At 44.0% G+C, this 20,498-nt stretch overlaps 1 protein-coding gene across 10 annotated transcripts in view; it reads left to right on the forward strand.

Annotated features, from left to right (window-relative positions):
• Positions 1–274: 274 nt before the first annotated feature.
• sbf1 (SET binding factor 1) overlaps positions 275–20,498 on the forward strand; it is a 76,361-nt gene continuing 56,137 nt past the window's right edge. For 5 of the 10 annotated variants that reach the window (XM_036944739.1, XM_036944740.1, XM_036944741.1 and 2 more), the window contains exon 1: positions 275–521. In XM_036944739.1, the coding sequence (XP_036800634.1) occupies positions 467–521 (55 nt within the window). In that variant the 5' untranslated portion in view covers positions 275–466. The remainder of the gene's footprint in view (positions 522–20,498) is intronic. The other 5 variants (XM_036944744.1, XM_036944742.1, XM_036944745.1 and 2 more) reach the window with 1 other exon arrangement.

The raw sequence follows: 20,498 nt of genomic DNA on the forward strand, positions 1-20,498 counted from the left end.
AGTAGCAGCAGCGTAAAAGTGTATGTTCATTATGAGGCAAGAGTTTTTCTGTGTTGGGACTGCTGTATTTTAAAGGTGATATTGTTGAATGTAATAATACTAAGTGCTCTGCAGTTTTACGCTGGAATGTGCATGTTTTCAGTAAGATAATTGTCAGCATCTAGCTAACAACATGCTGCCTTTCTAGGCAACAGTGGTTTAGTTTTTTTTACAAGGGATCAACACCCAACTACATTAATGGGACGTTGTGGGACATTCTTGCCATGCGCCGCTCCCTGTAACCCAGTGCGCAGAATCATCACACTCTGCTGTCAGCGCAAGACATACTGACGGTATGGCGGCAGGATACAGCAGGAAGGATGCTACTGTCGCCCGTGATGTGTCTTTCGCCAATAGAATGTGAATGGAATATCGACGGTAAAGGGAAAGGATACCGCAATAAAGGCTTGTCTCCGTGAACTCCGAGATGGCCAGGCTCGCCGACTACTTCGTGGTGGTCGGTTACGACCTCGATAAGAGAGGTGAGTTTTGGGCTAGCTATTTTCCTAAGTGCTAGCTAGCTAATACTGGCGTATTAGCCGCGGTTCAGCCCTGGTAAACATGGGGAGGCGGAGGAAAGGGAGGCGGGGACGGACCGGGACAAAACGGCGTCCCACAGTTGTGGGGTGTTTTATCCGTCAGGGCACTGAACTACAAATCGCGGATGTCAAAGGCCTCTTGAGATTAGCCCGCCGTCTGGTGTTATTTCAAACCACGAGGAAAGAGTTCATTTTATTTTATGTCATGCATACTTTTCACAGCCATATCTAGCTAACTAATAACTTAAGTAAACTTGCAAGCTAATTAGCTTGGTAGAGGATACTTGTTAGCTTGCTAGCTAACGACATGTTTGGCGGCGTTGGTTAGAGTAGATTTCTAGCTAATATGGGTTTATTAAACCAATTTATTTAACTAAAGCGAAACCATTTTCTGTCACCTCTCGCCAAGCTAACAGGAATTACCTAGTAAAGCAAACGTCACACATTCATGTCGAGATTTTACATGACGAGGTCGAAATTATAAGGACTAACTGGTCATTCTGAGAAGCAAAGCAAATATATGCTTGATAAAAGCGTACTATTCTTGTGAACAACTAACGTATGTTTTCGAAATGGAAGTATTGTTGTTTTCTTTGTCTGTTTTTGTTTGTGGACTAACCTAGATGGCTTTGCCCCTCCCCAAGCCACTTGAACCAGAGCGGCCCGAACCGAGCCCCGTAGATGCTCAGTTTTCTTCCTGTTGTGTTTCGGACGCTGAGCTTTTGGGACCGTTATCCGACGCTCCCCCCGGTTTGTGCGGTGTCCTAGATCTGTGCGGTATAATGGCCTGTTCACCATGAAATATTAAAGCCGCCTTATCCGATGAATATAATAAGCTAGTTGGAAACTTGTAACGTCTTTTATTTATAGAATGGATTCTGTTTATTACTTATTTAGATGGAGCATGCAGAAGCATCGTAGCATGACAAGTTCTCAGCGTCTAAAATCAAGCAAGAACTGGCTTGTCTACTTATTTCTTGGTTGGAAAGTTGAGGTTGGACAATGAACATTTTGATTTTCTTTGCATACATTTTAATGCATGTCTGTTTTGAAGGGGGACAATCCCTGCAAGGTTCAGCGGCAGGATGTTATAATGTGGACGTTGCACACTGCAGAATGTCTCTCCTTCCTGTATCTACCCTGCTGTTCTTGCTGCTGAATGCAGACTAGCCTGTAAAGCATCTGGGAAGCAGACATTAAAAACCCCAAGCGCTGAGGCGATCAAGGAGAAACGAGGCCTCCTTACCCAATAAAAAAACAAGACTCAGGGATGATGATTGGTCTGTAGTTGAAACCCTTTTACAGCAGCCAAATGCATAATAAATACATGCATAGTAAATAACTTGCTGCAACATATGCATCTGACATTTTATTCTTTAAAGTATGCAATTTACTTTTCAACAACACAAGCTTATTTTAGTCTTACTGAACACTGACTCCATACTCATTACCTAAAGTGGCTACCCACTCTTCTGCAATCAGATCGATACTACAATTTGATACTCTTTATTCTGTTAGGCTGATGCATGCTCCCAGGGGCAATAACATTGTCTTCTGACATCATTCTCACATGCCAGAGAGAGCTTGGTGCTCCCTGACATTTTGACAGAGCTGCAGCCTGCCTGTCCTGCGATGTCCTGAATGTACAGGTGTGGAGGTGTTGCTTCATCTGTGTTTTGACTGACGCACACACACACACACACACACAGGCCTGGAATGTTTCACAACTGCTGACTGACAGTTTGGGGGTGTGAGCTGGTTGTAGGGCACGTCCCTGCCTTGATGACCGCTGCCTGCAGCTCCCATTCACACCCTCCATTAGTCACTAAGGTGTCACGTTGCCTGATAATTGTGCTCAACCCAAACTCTCATCGATCAGATAGACTTCACATAGGGAGCCAAGATGGCCGGTCTGTGGCCAGGGTGTGGTCAGCCTGACTGGGGTTTCTTGTGTAGCTCTGTTTTGACTGCTGTCCCCTTTTGTGCTGAGAACACTGTGGCGAATCAAATGCTCCGTTCGCGGTGCTCCCGGCCCAAACAGGAAATAGGAGAGCGGACCCTTGGGAGATGTGTTTAGAGCGAGAATCCAGATTGTCCCTCTGTGTTTTGTGTTCTATGAAAACTGGGAGAAGGGGGGTGGGGGGGTGTGTGTTCTCATGTGGGTGGGGAGTTGTCGTTAATTTTGTAGAAGCCAAGGGCCTCATTTCATGATCAGCCGCAACACACACTGCTCTCCGTTCTGACCCCTTCTTTTCTACCTCCCTCCCAGGCAGCTGGAGGAGTGTTACTGTTTGTGTATGCAGAAGTGGGGGACTAGACAGAATGCACAGCAGTTGTTTTTCACCCAGGAGTGACAGCTCTGGCACTGTGAGAGAGCCTGGACCAGAGCTCAGCACTGTGCCTCTGCTCCCTTTACAAGAGCTAGAGGTAAACAGACCTATATAGAGAAGCATGAAGAATGCCACCTACTGTAATGTTGTGTCCAATTCATTATAATACGAAATACCTATCAGCGATAGGTGAGCAGCATTCTTGTCATTGACAGCCAGGAGATTCACCCACTGGTTCTTTAGGTCAGGTGCATAGATATTAGAGGTCGACCGATTAATCGGAATGGCCGATTTAATTAGGGCCGATTTCAAGTTTTCATAATCGGAAATCGGTATTTTTGGGCGCCGATTTGCCATTTTAATAAAAAAGTAATACTTTTTTTTTATACCTTTATTTAACTAGGCAAGTTAAGAACACATTCTTAATTTCAATGACGGCCTAGGGATGGTGGGTTAACTGCCTCGTTCAGGGGCAGAACAACAGATTTTCACTTTGTCAGCTCGGGGGATCCAATCTTGCAACCTTACAGTTAACTAGTCCAACGCAATAACTACCTGTCTCTCTCTTGTTGCACTCCACAAGGAGACTGCCTGTTATGCGAATGCAGTAAGACAAGGTAAGTTGCTAGCTAGCATTAAACTTATCTTATAAAAAACAATCAATCATAATCACTAGTTAACTACACATGGTTGATGATATTACTAGATATTATCTAGCGTGTCCTGCGGTGCATATAATCTGACTGAGCATACAAGTATCTAAGTATCTGACTGAGCGGTGGTAGGCAGAAGCAGGCGCGTAAACATGAATTCAAACAGCACTTTTGTGCGTTTTGCCAGCAGCTCTTCGTTGTGCGTCAAGCATTGCGCTGTTTATGACTTCAAGCCTATCAACTCCTGAGATGAGGTTGGTGTAACCGAAGTGAAATGGCTAGCTAGTTAGCGTGCGCTAATAGCGTTTCAAACGTCACTCACTCTGAGCCTTCTAGTAGTTGTTCCCTTTGCTCTGCATGGGTAACGCTGCTTCGATGGTGGCTGTTGTCGTTGTGTTGCTGGTTCGAGCCCAGGGAGGAGCGAGGAGAGGGACGGAAGCTATACTGTTACACTGGCAATACTAAAGTGCCTATAAGAACATCCAATAGTCAAATGTTAATGAAATACAAATGGTATAGAGGGAAATAGTCCTATAATTCCTATAATAACTACAACCTAAAAATTCTTACCTGGGAATATTGAAGACTCTTGTTAAAAGGAACCACCAGCTTTCATATGTTCTCATGTTCTGAGCAAGGAACTGAAACATTTGCTTTCTTACATAGCACATATTGCACTTTTACTTTCTTCTCCAACACTTTGTTTTTGCATTATTTAAACCAAATTGAACGTTTCATTATTTACTTTAGGCTAAATTGATTTTATTGATGTATTATATTAAGTTAAAATAAGTGTTCATTCAGTATTGTTGTAATTGTCATTATTACAAATAAATAAATAAAAATCAGCCGATTTTAATCGATATCGGCCTTTTTGGTCCTCCAATAATCGGTATTGGTATCAGCGTTGAAAAATCATAATCGGTCGACCTCTAATAGATATGCCTACGTTTTGCTGGACAATTTGAATCAGCTTTACATTTGGAGAGCGCCAGAGTGAGACTGAAACACCACAACAACCATTGCAGCGGAAAAGGACACGAGCGAGGGAGAAGGCGAGAGCGAGAGCTTGCCAGCACTCCTCTCTTCTCGATCTGTGGCTACCACTTCCTCCCTGGTTCCAGAGCAGGCCAGGCTGCAGCCACTCAGGACCTCCAGAAATAGACCTCACAATCTGTCTTTCATAGGGGACGGGGGTGCTGCTGGAAGGGGGACAGAGCTGTGAGTGTGGTGTGTGTGTCGGAATGTTTCTACCATCGGACTCGTCATGCCATGGTAACGTTACCATCTCCCTGTCTGTTAGGCTGTAAACAGACACTGCTTGTCTCCGTGTGGAGCTACACTGAATACTGGCTGATCTGGTCTCTCTCAGGGCTTGTGCCGGATACTTCTCTCCCTGCAGACATGATGTGACTCTGGTCCCTGCTCTGACCTGGATGTAAGCCTACTGCTCTTATAGTGAGGGACTTTTGTTTATGTCCCTGCCCCAGCCCAGGGCTGTGTGTGCGTGTGGCTGTTTCATTGCCGTCTGTCTGCTGTAATGAATGCTCCTTATTCAGGAGGCAGACGAGTGCCCCTGGGCCCTGCAGCCTGCCCTCAGTGACCCACTTCTAGAAGCTAGTGATGGGGATAAAAATTGATACAGTTACATATCGGGATATTATTTGACGATATATATCGGGATATTATTTGATCTTATTGTTTTGCAAATATCATTTTTGTGGTAGTAGGCTCCAATACTCAAGTATTTTTCCTTCATGGCTTTTACTCAATCTTCATTTTAATTAGGGAGCCAATCATGAGAATCGCAATACATATTGTATTGGCACCAAATATCGTGATAATATTCTATCGTGAGGTCCCTGGCAATGCCCAGCCCTGCTTTGCTTTGATGGTCTTCCATGGAATTTTGAGAATTTATCCCCCTCACCCTTTTCCTCCTGCTGTTACCCCTCAGGGCAGGACTGGGGCAATCCTGTTCCCAGTCAGGCTGGGATTAGAGGAGTAATTGTTCCAATCCCCCCCAGGGTATATCAGCGGTGGGACTAGATTATCTATGATCAAGACCACCTCCCCTTCATCATCGCCATCAAAGAAAGGAATTATAATCTGGTGTCCCACTGTGTTTCGCCTAATCCCACACACATCATCTCTCCCTCACACAGGGGAGGGAGAGCGCATGATGCTTGTGAATTTGCACATCCCCATGTAATATAAGTGGTAACGATGAGTCAAAACCCAATTAGCCAAATGATTGTTTTCTGGCACATTAATTATCGATCACGTTTCACATAGCCAGCTATGCGGAGTCAGAATCTAATTTTATTTGTCACATGCGCCGAATACAATAGGTATCAGCTAATGTTTACTTAAGAGCCCTTTCCCAACAATGCAGAGTTAAAAAGAACAATTAGCTAAATAAAAAAAGGAAATTGTAACACAATGAAATCACAATAACGAGGCTATATACAAGGAGTACTGGTGCAAGGGTACCAGGTAGCTGATGTAATATGTACATGTAGGTAGGGGTAAAAGGGACTAGGCAATCAGGCCACATAATAAACTGAGTAGCAGCGTGTGTGTGTGTGTGTGTGTAGTCCAGTGAGTGTGCTTAGAGCCAGTGCAAGAGGGTCAGTGCAGAAAAAAGGGCGTCAATGCAAATAGTCTAGGTAGCCATTTGATGAACTGTTCAGCAGTCTTATGGCTTGGGGGTAGAAGCAGTTCAGGAGCCTTTTGGTCCTAGACAGTCTGACTTGGGTGGCTGGAGTCTGACAATTTTTAGGGCCTTCCTCTGATACTGCCTGTTATAGAATTCCGGCGTTAAATCGGAATTTAACCATATGTATTGAACAATTATTTTGCCCAACTTTATGCCCAACTTTATCATAAGACATGAACAGAATTCATCAGTGATTTGTATTTCCTGCAACTTTTTGAAGGGGCAACGAGAATGCCACTGTCTGTGTATGGGTGTGTACCACTTTCTGTAGCCGTTGTCTTCTGGCAGATGGAAAGGCTTTCCCAAAAAACCTTCTCAATTAAATGTTAACTAAAAAGTAGGCTATGGCTTAACTCAAAATATCATGATTATTTTCATCAATCCAGTGGGTATTTGGTGTGCAAACTCTACCGTCCAATGTGTGTTACAAAAACGTAGCTGAACAGCCTCTTGCTAGGTGCACACTTGAATTAAAGTGTAATTACACCTAAAAATCTACATTTCTCAGATTTTTCAGACCTCAAGTGGTCTCCTGTTGGACTTGCATCACATTCTGTGGTTTTTCTATTAGTGTGATTTTGATAGGCATCCTACAGCGATTAAAAAATAAATAAAAAAACTGTTGAAAAGCGATACCCCAATTCTGAATATAGTAATGTACACACAGCAAATGGTAAAATAATGTTTTGAGCAAAAGTTCATGGAGTAGGGCATTCAAGGAGTTGGTCTGATGGAAGTTGTGATGTCATCAGCCCCCTACCTTGATTGTGGAACAGTATAGGAACAAAAGAGGAAAGGCCCACCCCCACCACTTGTGCTATGTCATAACTTACCTGGACCACCTATTGAGATGTGCCTTTTTAAGTGAATCTGGTGTTTAAATGAGGTGAAAATGAGACTGAAGTGACATTGGCTTGAATCCAATCAAATCAAACTTTATTTGTCACATGTGCCGAATACAACAAGTGTAGACTACCTTGAAATGCTTACTTACAAGCTCTTAACCCACAGTGCAGTTCAAGAAGAGTTAAGAAAATATTTACCAAGTAGACTAAAATAAAAAGTAACATGAAAATAACAACAATAACGATGCTATATACAGGGGGGTACCGGTACAGATTAGTTGAGGTAATTTGTGCATGTAGGTGGGGGTGAAGTGAATACGCATAGATAACAAACAGCAAGTAGCAGCAGTGTACAGAAGGGAGGGTGTGTCAATGTAAATTGTCCGGTGTCAATTTGACTAATTGTTCAGCAGTCGAGTGGCTTGGGTGTAGACTTGGTGCTTGGTGGGGGGGGGGGCAACCCAGACAGAATGACCACATCAGTGAATCAACCCACTCAGGTGACGCGCACCCCCTCCAGGGACGGCATGAGCGAGCCCCAGTAAGCCAGTGACTCAGCCCCTGTAATAGGGTTAGAGGCAGAGAATCTCAGTGGAAAGAGGGGAACCGGCCAGGCAGAGACAGCAAGGGCGGTTCGTTGTTCCAGAGCCTTTCCGTTCACCTTCCCACTCTTGGGCCAGACTACACTCAATCATATGACCCACTGAAGAGATGAGTCTTCAGTAAAAGACTTAAAGGTTGAGACCGAGTCTGCGTCTCTGACATGGGTAGGCAGACCGTTCCATAAAAATGGAGCTCTATAGGAGAAAGCCCTGCCTCCAGCTGTTTGCTTAGAAATTCTAGGGACAATTAGGAGGCCTGCGTCTTGTGACCGTAGCGTACGTGTAGGTATGTACGGCAGGACCAAATCAGAGAGATAGGTAGGAGCAAGCCCATGTAATGCTTTGTAGGTTAGCAGTAAAACCTTGAAATCAGCCCTTGCTTTGACAGGAAGCCAGTGTAGAGAGGCTAGCACTGGAGTAATATGATCATTTTTTTTGGTTCTAGTCAAGATTCTAGCAGCCGTATTTAGCACTAACTGAAGTTGATTTAGTGCTTTATCCGGGTAGCCGGAAAGTAGCGCATTGCAGTAGTCTAACCTAGAAGTAACAAAAGCATGGATTAATTTTTCTGCATCATTTTTGGACAGAAAGTTTCTGATTTTTGCAATGTTACGTAGATGGAAAAAAGCTGTCCTTGAAATGGTCTTGATATGTTCTTCAAAAGAGAGATCAGGGTCCAGAGTAACGCCTGAGGTCCTTCACAGTTTTATTTGAGACGACTGTACAACCATTAAGATTAATTGTCAGATTCAACAGAAGATGCAGAGCCTCGGTCCGATGCCATTAAAATGTCATTTACCACCTTCACAAGTGCCGTCTCAGTGCTATGATGGGGTCTAAAACCAGACTGAAGCATTTTGTATACATTGTTTGTCTTCAGGAAGGCAGTGAGTTGCTGCGCAACAGCTTTTCAAATTTTTTTGAGAGGTATGGAAGATTTGATATAGGCTGATAGTTTTTTATATTTTCTGGGTCAAGGTTTGGCTTTTTCAAGAGAGGCTTTATTACTGCCACTTTTAGTGAGTTTGGTACACATCCGGTGGATAGAGAGCCGTTTATTATGTTCAACATAGGAGGGCCAAGCACAGGAAGCAGCTCTTTCAGTAGTTTAGTTGGAATAGGGTCCAGTATGCAGCTTGAAGGTTTAGAGGCCATGATTATTTTCATCATTGTACCACTTGTCGTGCGGTAGCAGAGAAAACAGTCTATGACTTGCGTGACTGGAGTCTCTGACAATTTTATGTATTTTCCTCTGACACCGCCTATTATATATGTCCTGGATGGCAGGAAGCTTGGCCCCAGTGATGTACTGGGCCGTTTGCACTACCCTCTGTAGTGCCTTACGGTCAGATGCAGAGCAGTTGCCATACCAGGCGGTGACGCAACCAGTCAGGATGTTCTCGATGGTGCAGCTGTAGAACCTTTAGAGGATCTTGGGACCCATGCCAAATCTTTTCATCTAGATTGTGCCTTTTTAGATTTCGAGACAATTGACTACTAACAAATAGTCTTTCACTTCTCTCATTGACTTCCCAAGTCCCGGCCGGTCTGCTTGGTCTGTTTCGCAAGCGTTCCCGGAAGTCTCGCGTTGTTGCGCCTCTGGGTTTAGAAACTCTATGGCTATATCATCCACTGCCTCTTTCCTGTGTAGGCCAGCTGAAGAGCAAATGTAACAGCGTGACGTTTTGACACCTTGGAGATGGACTCCTAAGTTCTGTGTGTGATGGATGGTGTGGGGTTAGGACAATACTTTTAGATGGGATAGCTACTAGATGGGAGGTAGACACTAGTACCTGGGGAGCTGGTTAAGGGGAAGACGGGCATAGGGGAAGCGATAGTGATGGAGGAAAAAATAGATAGTTACATATCGCAATATTGTTATGGATGCCATATCGTGCCCTTGGTCACCACAAACGACTTCACATCGTAGATCTTAATACAATATAATTGTGAGAATTGCAATCCATATTGTATTGGAACCTATTTAGTGATAATATCGTATCGTGAGGTCCCTGGCAATTCCCAGCCCTAGTGAGTGAATCTACTATCCCTCAGTTTATTTGCTCTAAGTGAAGTGTAGGGAGAGGGTTTTGATAAGTTTGATTGCTGTAAATCTATTGTTTTAATTTCCTGAGCTACCCACCCCTGTCCCACTCAGAGGAGATCATTGGGAGACTACTGCATGGTCAGTAAGCCATAGGCCTTCTGTCTGTTGTGGTCCATCTCCATGGTCAATGCCCTGTGTAACAGCTCTCCTCATAGTCTCTCTGTTAAACAAGACCGCACCAACAAATATTCAAATGTATTAAACTTCAAAGAGAGATTGAACAACCCTTTCGTCACTTTTTCAAAATACCTCGGTATAGGGTGTCTATGTACGGTATACCGCCCTAGCCTAGTTGATGATCCCTGCTCTAGAAGTCATTGACCACTACAGACAGGCCTCAAAACTGTAGGCTATTATATTAGCATAGCATTGCGCTAACATGCTGAAGAGTGCCACTGATTGAAGTTGGAGATATTTGGATCCTTTCCCGCTAGTCTGTCTGCATACAGCTGTGATGTGAATGTGATAGGTGACAAACTACTAAACTAGAGTTGCCAACATAACAGACTGTGTGCTACCTGGCCAAGAGTGTGAGTAGTGCAATGTGTGTGTGTGTGTCATGCTCCACAAGGAATGTGACGCTTATGAACTGCTGTAAGATCAGTTCTCCTTGACCCCTTAACCTGACCCCGTCAAAGATAGGTTAAAGCCAAAACACTCTTTCTAGACCAGGGCTCTAAGGGCTTTGAGACAGGGCAGGTAGATACTGTAGGCTGCTGTATATGCATACCGGTAATGTAGAAAAGACAGGGGCTCAAATGGAGAAGTCTGAAACAGAACAGGCACTTAGCTGTCAGACTTTTTTTCTAAGATCAAACTAATTTCACAGTGCTAAGATTCACTGGAAAGTTCACCCGTGTGTGTGGTCATGGCCAGAAAGTAGTAGAGTAGGAGGAGAAGACCTCTGAGACGAGCGCAAAGGAAGTGAGTTATGTTTATCAGTCGACCATATTTGGAAGCAAATAGTGACCTTGACTGTTTTGCTGCAAAACAAAAAGGGAAATGTTAAAGTGAAGACTTGTTGATCACATCTCTCTTGTCTGAATGATACCATATTCTCTATGTAGTGCACTGCTTTTTGACCAGGACGTGCATTTCGGGTAGCCTACATAGGGTGCCATTTGGGACACAGCCTCTCTCTCAGAATTTAGTATTTCCTCTCCTTGAAAGCCTGCATTTTTGTTTGGGGGGGGGGGGTAAGTTTAGCAGGAAGGATGTGAGTTAGTTGAGTTCTTTTTTGTTTTTTTTGCACAAAGAAAATGACCCTCACGGTCACCATGGCGACGGTCACCATGGCGATGGCAGTTTCCCCCTTCTGGTCTGTCTGCAAGCCAGTGTTGGTTGCTACTGGAGATCACTTGAAATGGATTGGGTTTATCTTTCTTTGAATAGTGAAGTTTTTCCCCTGGTGTCTTCTATTTCTAAATTCAGAAAATGACAAAATTTTGAGATATTTGGATCCTATTGATTGATTTATTGCCATACTCTCCAGTGACCAGTCACATTGTGCATCCCACCCAATGTCTGAACCAAGAAGAGGGCTAGGTCTGGGCCTGCACTGCTGCTTTTAATCAGAGAGAGTGACTCACCCGCACCCTCATTCATATTACACCGCTGGCTGGCTGGCTCACACGTTAAAGAGAGAGGACTGTGTCAGAGTGGGTGTGGTGATGGGCTTGAAAATGATATAATTTTGTGTTATGTGTGTTGAGTAGGTTTATGGCCTGTATACTGTGTGCGAGGGAGAAAGAGTGCGTTGTGCATCGGGCCTGTAATGGATCCACTTTTCCGGCCATGTGTGGTTTGGCCTCAGGAGCCTGAAAAATGCAGAGCTGCACAGTGCAGTAACCATAGCACGCTAACCTTGTTGGTGTCCTGACGTCTTTTTTTTTTATCAGGTAGAAACATACTTGATCATGTTGGAACTATGAAGATTAGATCAAGATAATGATCTATGTGCTAAAGATAAGTGATGTAATGTGATGGCAGGTCCCAGAGCAGCTCCGCTCGTCACCATGCAGACACACACCGTCTGCTAATTTATCCTGTGAGTTGCAGTAACCATGGTTACCAGCTGTCACGTCATGGTGGTTTGGAGACGAAAGCGAGAAGCTGTGGTTGTGGTCTGTTCTGATGCCAAGAACACAACACACACACACACACACAGGGCTGTTATCAGCCTGCCTTCAAATCTAATTGGTCACACACATTTTGTAGATGTTATTGTGGGTGTAGCGAAATGGTTATGTTCCTAGCTCCTATGGTGCAGTAATACCATTGACTGTCCATCCAAGACCATATGATAATTTTCAGTCTACAGCCAGTCACTATTCCAACTGCCTATCCTCCAAGATGGGCTCCCGAGTGGCGCAGCAGTCTAAGGCACTGCATCTCAGGTTTGACTCCAGGCTGTATCACAACCGGCCGTGATTGGGGGTACCATAGGGCGGCCCACAATTGGCTGGGTTTGGCCTAGAGGTCGACCGATTATGATTTTTCAACGCCAATACCGATTATTGGGGGACAAAAAGGCCGATACTGATTAATTGCCAGATTTAAAAATTAAAAAAAATGTGTGTGTATATTATACACACACACACACACACACACACACACACACACACACAGTGCCTTGCGAAAGTATTCGGCCCCCTTGAACTTTGCGACCTTTTGCCACATTTCAGGCTTCAACCATAAAGATATAAAACTGTATTTTGTTGTGAAGAATCAACAAGTGGGACACAATCATGAAGTGGAACGACATTTATTGGATATTTCAAACTTTTTTAACAAATCAAAAACTGAAAAATTGGGCGTGCAAATCCAGATGGTCATTGGCAAACTTCAGATGGGCCTGGATATGCGCTGGCTTGAGCAGGGGGACCTTGTGTGCGCTGCAGGATTTTAATCCATGACAGCGTAGTGCGTTACTAATGGTTTTCTTTGAGACTGTGGTCCCAGCTCTCTTCAGGTCATTGACCAGGTCCTGCCGTGTAGTTCTGGGCTGATCCCTCACCTTCCTCATGATCATTGATGCGCCACGAGGTGAGATCTTGCATGGAGCCCTAGACCGAGGGTGATTGACCGTCATCTTGAACTTCTTCCATTTTCCATTTTCAGCCCATCCCAGCCTTGTGCAGGTCTATAATTTTATCCCTGATGTCCTTACACAGCTCTCTGGTCGTGGCCATTGTGGAGAGGTTGGAGTCTGTTTAATTGAGTGTGTGGACAGGTGTCTTTTATACAGGTAACGAGTTCAAACAGGTGCAGTTAATACAGGTAATGAGTGGAGAACAGGAGGACATCTTAAAGAAAATCTAACAGGTCTGTGAGAGCTGGAATTCTTACTGGTTGGTAGGTGATCAAATACTTATGTCATGCAATAAAGTGCAAACTAATTACTTAAAAATCATACAATGTGATTTTCTGGATTTTCGTTTTAGATTCCGTCTCTCACAGTTGAAGTGTACCTATGATAAAAAATTACAGACCTCTACATGCTTTGTAAGTAGGAAACACTGCCGATTTTGCAGGTTATCAAATACTTGTTCTCCCCACTGTATCTACCCCACTCCCTTCCTCGCTTTCTCCACCTCCAGTAGTTTTTACCCAACAGCAGGTCCTGCTGATAGTAGTGTGTCTGACATTCCCTCACGCTGCCCGGCTCAGTTCACATTCCAGTCACGCTCCAGTCTGAATGCTCTGCAAGGAAACCCTTCTCTTACATCAGACTCTGTTACTTCGTCACCCAGGAGACAACTATAGTCTAGTCTACCTAACTGTCCAGGTTGGCCCAGACTCACTCTGCTGAGGTTTCACAGTTGATAAGCTCACATAGTTGTGCCTCTGAGCCAAGACAATCAGGGTCTCTCACCGTATCTAATTTAGGCCCAAGAGCCCAGTTTTGAGAGTTCCCGCCTGTAACTGACCTGATTCAATGAATCAACTGGGCTTTTATGATTAGTGGAATCAGGTGTGTCAGTGCAATGCTGGAACAAAATCCTGCACAGTCCCTGTGGGTCCCCTGGAGTTAGGACCATGATTGAGAACTCTGGTTACTATGGTCTCTATAAGGGTGAGGTCTAAAGAACTTAGAACTATGGTCAGGGCTGCTACCAACACGTCAGTTGTCTAGTGGCTACTTCTACCTGATGCTAGAGGAAGCACTACTGTACTGTCTAGTGGCTACTCCTACCTGATGCTAGAGGAAGCACTACTGTACTGTCTAGTGGCTACTTCTACCTTGTGATGCTAGGGGAAGCGCTACAATACTGTCTAGTGGCTACTTCTACCTTGTGATGCTAGAGGAAGCGCTACAATACTGTCTAGTGGCTACTTGTACCTTGTGATGCTAGGGGAAGCGCTACAATACTGTCTAGTGGCTACTTCTACCTTGTGATGCTAGGGGAAGCACTAGAATACTGTCTAGTGGCTACTTCTACCTTGTGATGCTAGGGGAAGCACTAGAATACTGTCTAGTGGCTACTTCTAACTTGTGATGCTAGAGGAAGCGCTACAATACTGTCTAGTGGCTATTTCTACCTTGTGATGCTAGGGGAAGCGCTACAATACTGTCTAGTGGCTACTTCTACCTTGTGATGCTAGGGGAAGCGCTAGAATACTGTCTAGTGGCTACTTCTACCTTGTGATGCTAGAGGAAGCGCTACAGTACTGTCTAGTGGCTACTTCTACCTTGTGATGCTAGAGGAAGCACTAGAATACTGTCTAGTGGCTACTTCTACCTTGTGATGCTAGGGGAAGCGCTACAGTACTGTCTAGTGGCTACTTCTACCATGTGATACTAGGGGAAGCACTACAATACTGTGTGAGACATTTCCTCTTCTCTGGAAGAGCAGAACCACCCGGTCAACACCTAACATCCTCTAACTTTCTCACCTTGTGACAATTGACCAAAATAAGCATCACCTGCTCATAGTTTCACTTCACCTCCACCGTGTCACACTTAGTGTGTCACTGGGCCTCTCGCAGGGGGGGGACCTACTGATCAATGGCCTGCAAACCTCACTCAGAGGCTAACTGCCTCTATGATTCATAATTCTTATAATTTTGTTTTTGTTTGCAGGTAACACCCTCTACTGTAAATGTTGATAGTACCTCCTAAGGCCTGTTCTTTTCCCATCAAACATACTCTAAATGGCTCAACTTTCACCTACAGGGAGAATTAACTAAGGATTATGCAAGGGCTCCTGTTGTGCCACCGCTCACCAAAAATGTAGGTTTTGAGAATAACAGTTGCAAAATCATAGGTGAATGCCAAAACCAATAGCAACAGCCACTGTAAAGGGGGTAATCTGCAGTTGCTGCATCCATTTTTTGATGAATAAATGAATGATATATTATGTCCCATTGATTCTTGAAGAATTTAGCTAAGTTAAACTGTTGTACCCGATCAGAACCCCAAATATAAGCTTGTTTTACGCCAATGTTTGTAAACAAAGTAAAACACTATATAGCATCAACATGATTGTAACTATAATTTTGATATCACAGATGGTCAGTCCTTGCATCCATTTCTCTGTCTATGAATTTCAGAGCGGTTACATTCCTTCAGCCCCATGCCGCAACTTTTTACCAGAACATTTTGTTTCAACTGCTGATTGTCACTAAGGCAAACGGTAATGTTTAATCATTTATCTGACCATGTCATTGAGTCTGTTTGACCTGTATAGTGACTGGATGCCAACCCAGTGCCCACTCGGTCTTGCCCGTCCTGATGCCAGCTGGTCATACGGTTGCTGGGTGCATTCCCCATGGCCATGGGGTGTGCCAGCCAGAGCTGACCGGTGGGTCATGAGTTGCTCTAGTACCCGGTGCCACCCTGTGCTGGACAAGCCTGGTACACCTCTGTAGCACAGACCTTTCTAGGGACCAGGTCCCTTTGAATGTTTTAAACTTGCAGACAGTTGCCTGAATTATGGTGTGCTGTTTGTCTGCCATTTGTTCGCTTGCTGACTACACTGTGTTTTAGGGACCACCCATCTGGGCATCTGACTGCCGCCATTTTTGTTAATGTCTACACTCTTTCTATTCTGGTTGGAGCCAGTTTACGCTGTTCTGTGTTCTTCAGTTTCTTGGCAATTTCTCAGAACAAGAATAGACTGACGAGTTTCAGAAGAAACGTTCTTTGTTTCTGGCCATTTTGAGCCTGTAATCGAACCCACACATGCTGATGCTCCAGATACACAATTAGTCTAATGGAGGCCAGTTTTATAGCTTCTTTAATCAGAACAACAGTATTCAGCTGTGCTAACATAATTGCCAAAGGGGTTTCTAATGATCAATTAACCTTTTTAAAATGATAAACTTGGATTAGCTAACACAATGTGCCACTGGAACACAGGAGTGATGGTTGCTGATAATGGGTCTCTGTACGCCTATGTAGATATTCCATTAAAAATCAGCTACAATAGTTTCCAGATACAATGGTCATTTACAACATTAACAATGTCCACACTGTATTTCTGATCAATTTTATGTTATTGTATTATTTATTTTAATGGACAAAAAATGTGCTTTTCTTTCAACAACAAGGACATTTTTAAGTGACCTCAAACTTTTGCATGGTCATTTATATTGTCATGGTAATCTTCATTACATTGCAGGCTTCTAGGCTCTGTTGTCCAGTACACAGAGACTATTGTTATGACAACCATGTTTATTTGAGCAGTGGTTTGTTTTTGTTGTTCTAGTATTCTAGTGCTTCCCCTTGTTTTTCCAGTGGGTGTGTGCATACATGCTCTTCCATGATTCTCTATGCAATACTAAAGTGAAAAGGCCTGTTTTAAATTTTTTTTAAATTTATTTATATATATTTTGTTTTTGTAGAAGTGAAGGAGCCAGTGACTTGACTGTTGTAAAGTGTTTAAAAGCGGTGATATCCAACAGAGACAGAACCAGGAGCAGAGAGGAGATCCATTAGCAATACCTCTGAAACACTATAAGCATCCCTAAACGCCCTTGTGTGTGTTGTCCTCCATGCCATGTATTAAAGGAAATCCTAAGAGCCTGTTCTGTTTCGCTGACTCGGCAACCTAAATATCTTGGAAATCAAGAATCCTGGAATGGATCCTGGGAATGTTGGAACCGGAATGAGACTTAACTATTCCCCCATCAGTACTCAGGGAGTCAAGGAAAGTCTGCTTGAGTATCCCTTCCAGATCACCAGATGACTGACTGAGCACACAGCTGCTGACAATTCATCACATGGATCTGAGCTCTCCTCTGTTTGTTAGGAGTCTCTGATAGGCTGAGGGAGAGTGGGGGAGGGAAAGAAGAAGATGGAGGGTATGATGGAAAGGAGGAGAAGAGAGACACTGGGAGGGATGGGTAGGATGACTCGGGTCACTGACGGTGTGAGTGTAGTCAGTAGCACACATTCCTAACAGTGCATTTTCCACCAGACACTGTCGGCAGGATAATTTTGGGGGAGCCCCAGTCATTTTAAATTGTGAACATATAGTCAGCTTAACAATATGCAAACAATGTGTGAGTTTAGCTATTCTCTGCTTCAGATGTACAATGACAAGGGCACATTGCACATGCCCATAATGCCACTAATGCCATCATACTGTGGTCCTATGGCTGACAGCCCTGACTATTAAGTTGCTATCACAGGAGGTTGGTGGCACCTTAATTGGAGAGGACGGTCTCGTGGTAATGCCTGGACCGGAATAGGTGGAATGTTATCAATTACATCAAACGCATAGTTTGCAGGTGTTTGCCATTCCATTTGCTCCATTCTCCCCTCAGCAGCATGTTGTAACTCCCCCTCTAGGGGAAATGACTGTCCTCCCCTAAAATGACCAGCCCTATCTAACTAGCTAGTAGACTACTCTCTCCCTTTCTGACAGCTGGAGAGGCAAATCTGTTCACCCTCCTCCATGCCTGTTATCTACACATGCATTTGGAGCATGTGTTTTTAATTTACTATGATAAATACATCAAGATAACAAGCTAAAATGAAGTTAGCTAGCTGATGATATTTATCTTAGCCATACAGCATGTCAGGTTGGCTAGCTAGCTAGCTAGCACCCCAGTAGCCTAAACACAGTGGCCTGCTGTAGCCAGCTAGCTACTAAGTGACATTCTGCTAGCAGCCTGAAAAGCGCTTAAAAAAACACATTGCACAGAATTATGGTGTGCTGTTTGTCTGCTATTTGTTCGCTTGCTGACTACACTGTGTTTTAGGGACCACCCATCTGGGCTTCTGACTGCCGCCGTTTGTGTCCGTTTTGCAAATTACAGCCTCAACTTTGTTCAGAGGTGCTAAGTACTCTCAGCCGACAAACACTAGCGTTGTGTCCGTGCCTTAATTAAGGCAGACTCCTTCCCTCAGCTCTGCTTGGTGAAATCACCTTTACCAGATGCAGGATGTCCTGCAGCCTGGCTTTGTACTCAGTGCCATAAACCAGCACTCTTATCTCCACTATATAGCCAAGTTAACGTTACTCATTGTGTATTTATTCAGTGTTTAATTTTTTTTTTTTAATTGGGGTGTAGATCAGCTTTAATATTGCAGATTGTGGCTTTATTCCTTCGGTTACTATTTTTCTACTATTTCTCTTGTTTCTCTGCATTGTTGGGAAGGGCCCCTAAGTAATCATTTCACTGTTAGTCTACACCTGTTGTTTACGAAGCATGTGACAAATACAATTTTGATTTAACATTTTACTATATCCACACCAATCACTGCCCAAGGCTGATAACATAGCTCAACCGAGTGGCAGAGGAATCACTCTGCCAGGGTGTGTACCTGACTGGATCTGTTATGGTAACTGTTGTCTTTTTGTGAAACATTATTAAAGGTAATTTTAGGTTCCTGGAAGTTTGTTGTGGTGTTATCGTTGAATTTATTTAAAACAGTTAAGGGGGTTTGTATGGAGGGTAAATGTTACTACTGGGCCCAGTGACTCTAGTTCCACTGAAGATTTACCCTGGTGTTTTACTAAAAATCCTCAGACTTGTTTCCACCTCCAGATTACCGTGGTGTTTTACCAAAAACAGCCCTGCTCCTGGAACTCACTGGGCCAAAAACAGCCCTGCTCCTGGGACTCACTGGGCCAAAAACAGCTCTGCTCCTGGGACTCACTGGGCCAAAAACAGCCCTGCTACTGGGACTCACTGGGCCAAAAACAGCTCTGCTCCTGGGACTCACTGGGCCAAAAACAGCTCTGCTCCTGGGACTCACTGGGCCAAAAACAGCCCTGTTCCTGGGACTCACTGGGCCAAAAACAGCCCTGCTCCTGGGACTCACTGGGCCAAAAACAGCTCTGCTCCTGGGACTCACTGGGCCAAAAACAGCCCTGCTCCTGGGACTCACTGGGCCAAAAACAGCCCTGCCCCTGGGACTCACTGGGCCAAAAACAGCCCTGCTCCTGGGACTCACTGGGCCAAAAACAGCCCGGCTCCTGGGACTCACTGGGCCAAAAACAGCCCGGCTCCTGGGACTCACTGGGCCAAAAACAGCCCGGCTCCTGGGACTCACTGGGCCAAAAACAGCCCGGCTCCTGGGACTCACTGGGCCAAAAACAGCCCGACTCCTGGGACTCACTGGGCCAAAAACAGCCCGGCTCCTGGGACTCACTGGGCCATGGCCTCAGTGGACGTGCTCTGACTTTGGGCCAGGAAGCCCTAGCTATGTAAACACAATTTCCCTAGTATAACATCAGGATGTCTGCATTAGTGTAACACTGGTGATGCAGTCAAAAAGCAGCACCATCAAAATTCTGCCTACGTACCACGTTACGATTGACTCATGTTGCGCTGGGCAATATATAAATGCATTAGTTTGTTTTAAGCGCGATATTGCAAATGTCTGTATCGCAAGATCGAGTATTTTTTTTCTCATTTTTATAAACGCTAATGTCCGCCTGTTCACGTTGTCTTTTTGGTCCTGTCTCCACTCCTTCTGCTGTGACTGTGCGCCTTCCCATTTACACACCAAGCCCCTCCCCATGCCACTCACAACAACAAAGGCTATTTGCATTTGTGATCCTCCACTTACTGTTTGCATTTGAGGTTTTGTCAAACAGAATCGGTCATATGGACACAAACACATTGAGACACTTTTTTAAATTATTTTTTTATTTAAGGGGTGTATCCGCTTAATATTGCGGAAAGAATATTGGTTCCATCAATGTAATTGTCTGCATCATTTCATACTTTTAAAAATAATATACCTTTATTATTCCCCGCAAACCCTACCACCGATCCCCCAATTGGAGTAAACTAATAAACACTTCGGCTTTTACCTTCAATTTATACATCTTATACACATTTTAGACAGTCTATTTTACAATAGTTGTTTTTAGTCCTTCCTCTATTTCTGATGTCCGTCCAGTTTGATTTCTACTTGTAACTGTGCTATTTCACAAAAGTTCTGAACCTATATACATTTTACAGACTCCGTATGATTTACATGTTTTATCTTGCTATTAGTCCAACCCTTCAGCTCCATTCAACCTCTCCCATATATCTCTCAACATCATCCATTTTGGATTTCTATTTGCCATATATTTTTCAACTGTGCTATGATGCTTCACAAACGAATTGAAGCTTTCTATTCTCATAGCTTCTACAGATTGTACATTAAAAATACACATTTTTACTTAATCAATCAATAATATAATAATTATTTGACTATG

This window comes from Oncorhynchus mykiss, chromosome 15, assembly GCF_013265735.2.
Source record: "Oncorhynchus mykiss isolate Arlee chromosome 15, USDA_OmykA_1.1, whole genome shotgun sequence".
Lineage (NCBI taxonomy): Eukaryota > Metazoa > Chordata > Actinopteri > Salmoniformes > Salmonidae > Oncorhynchus > Oncorhynchus mykiss.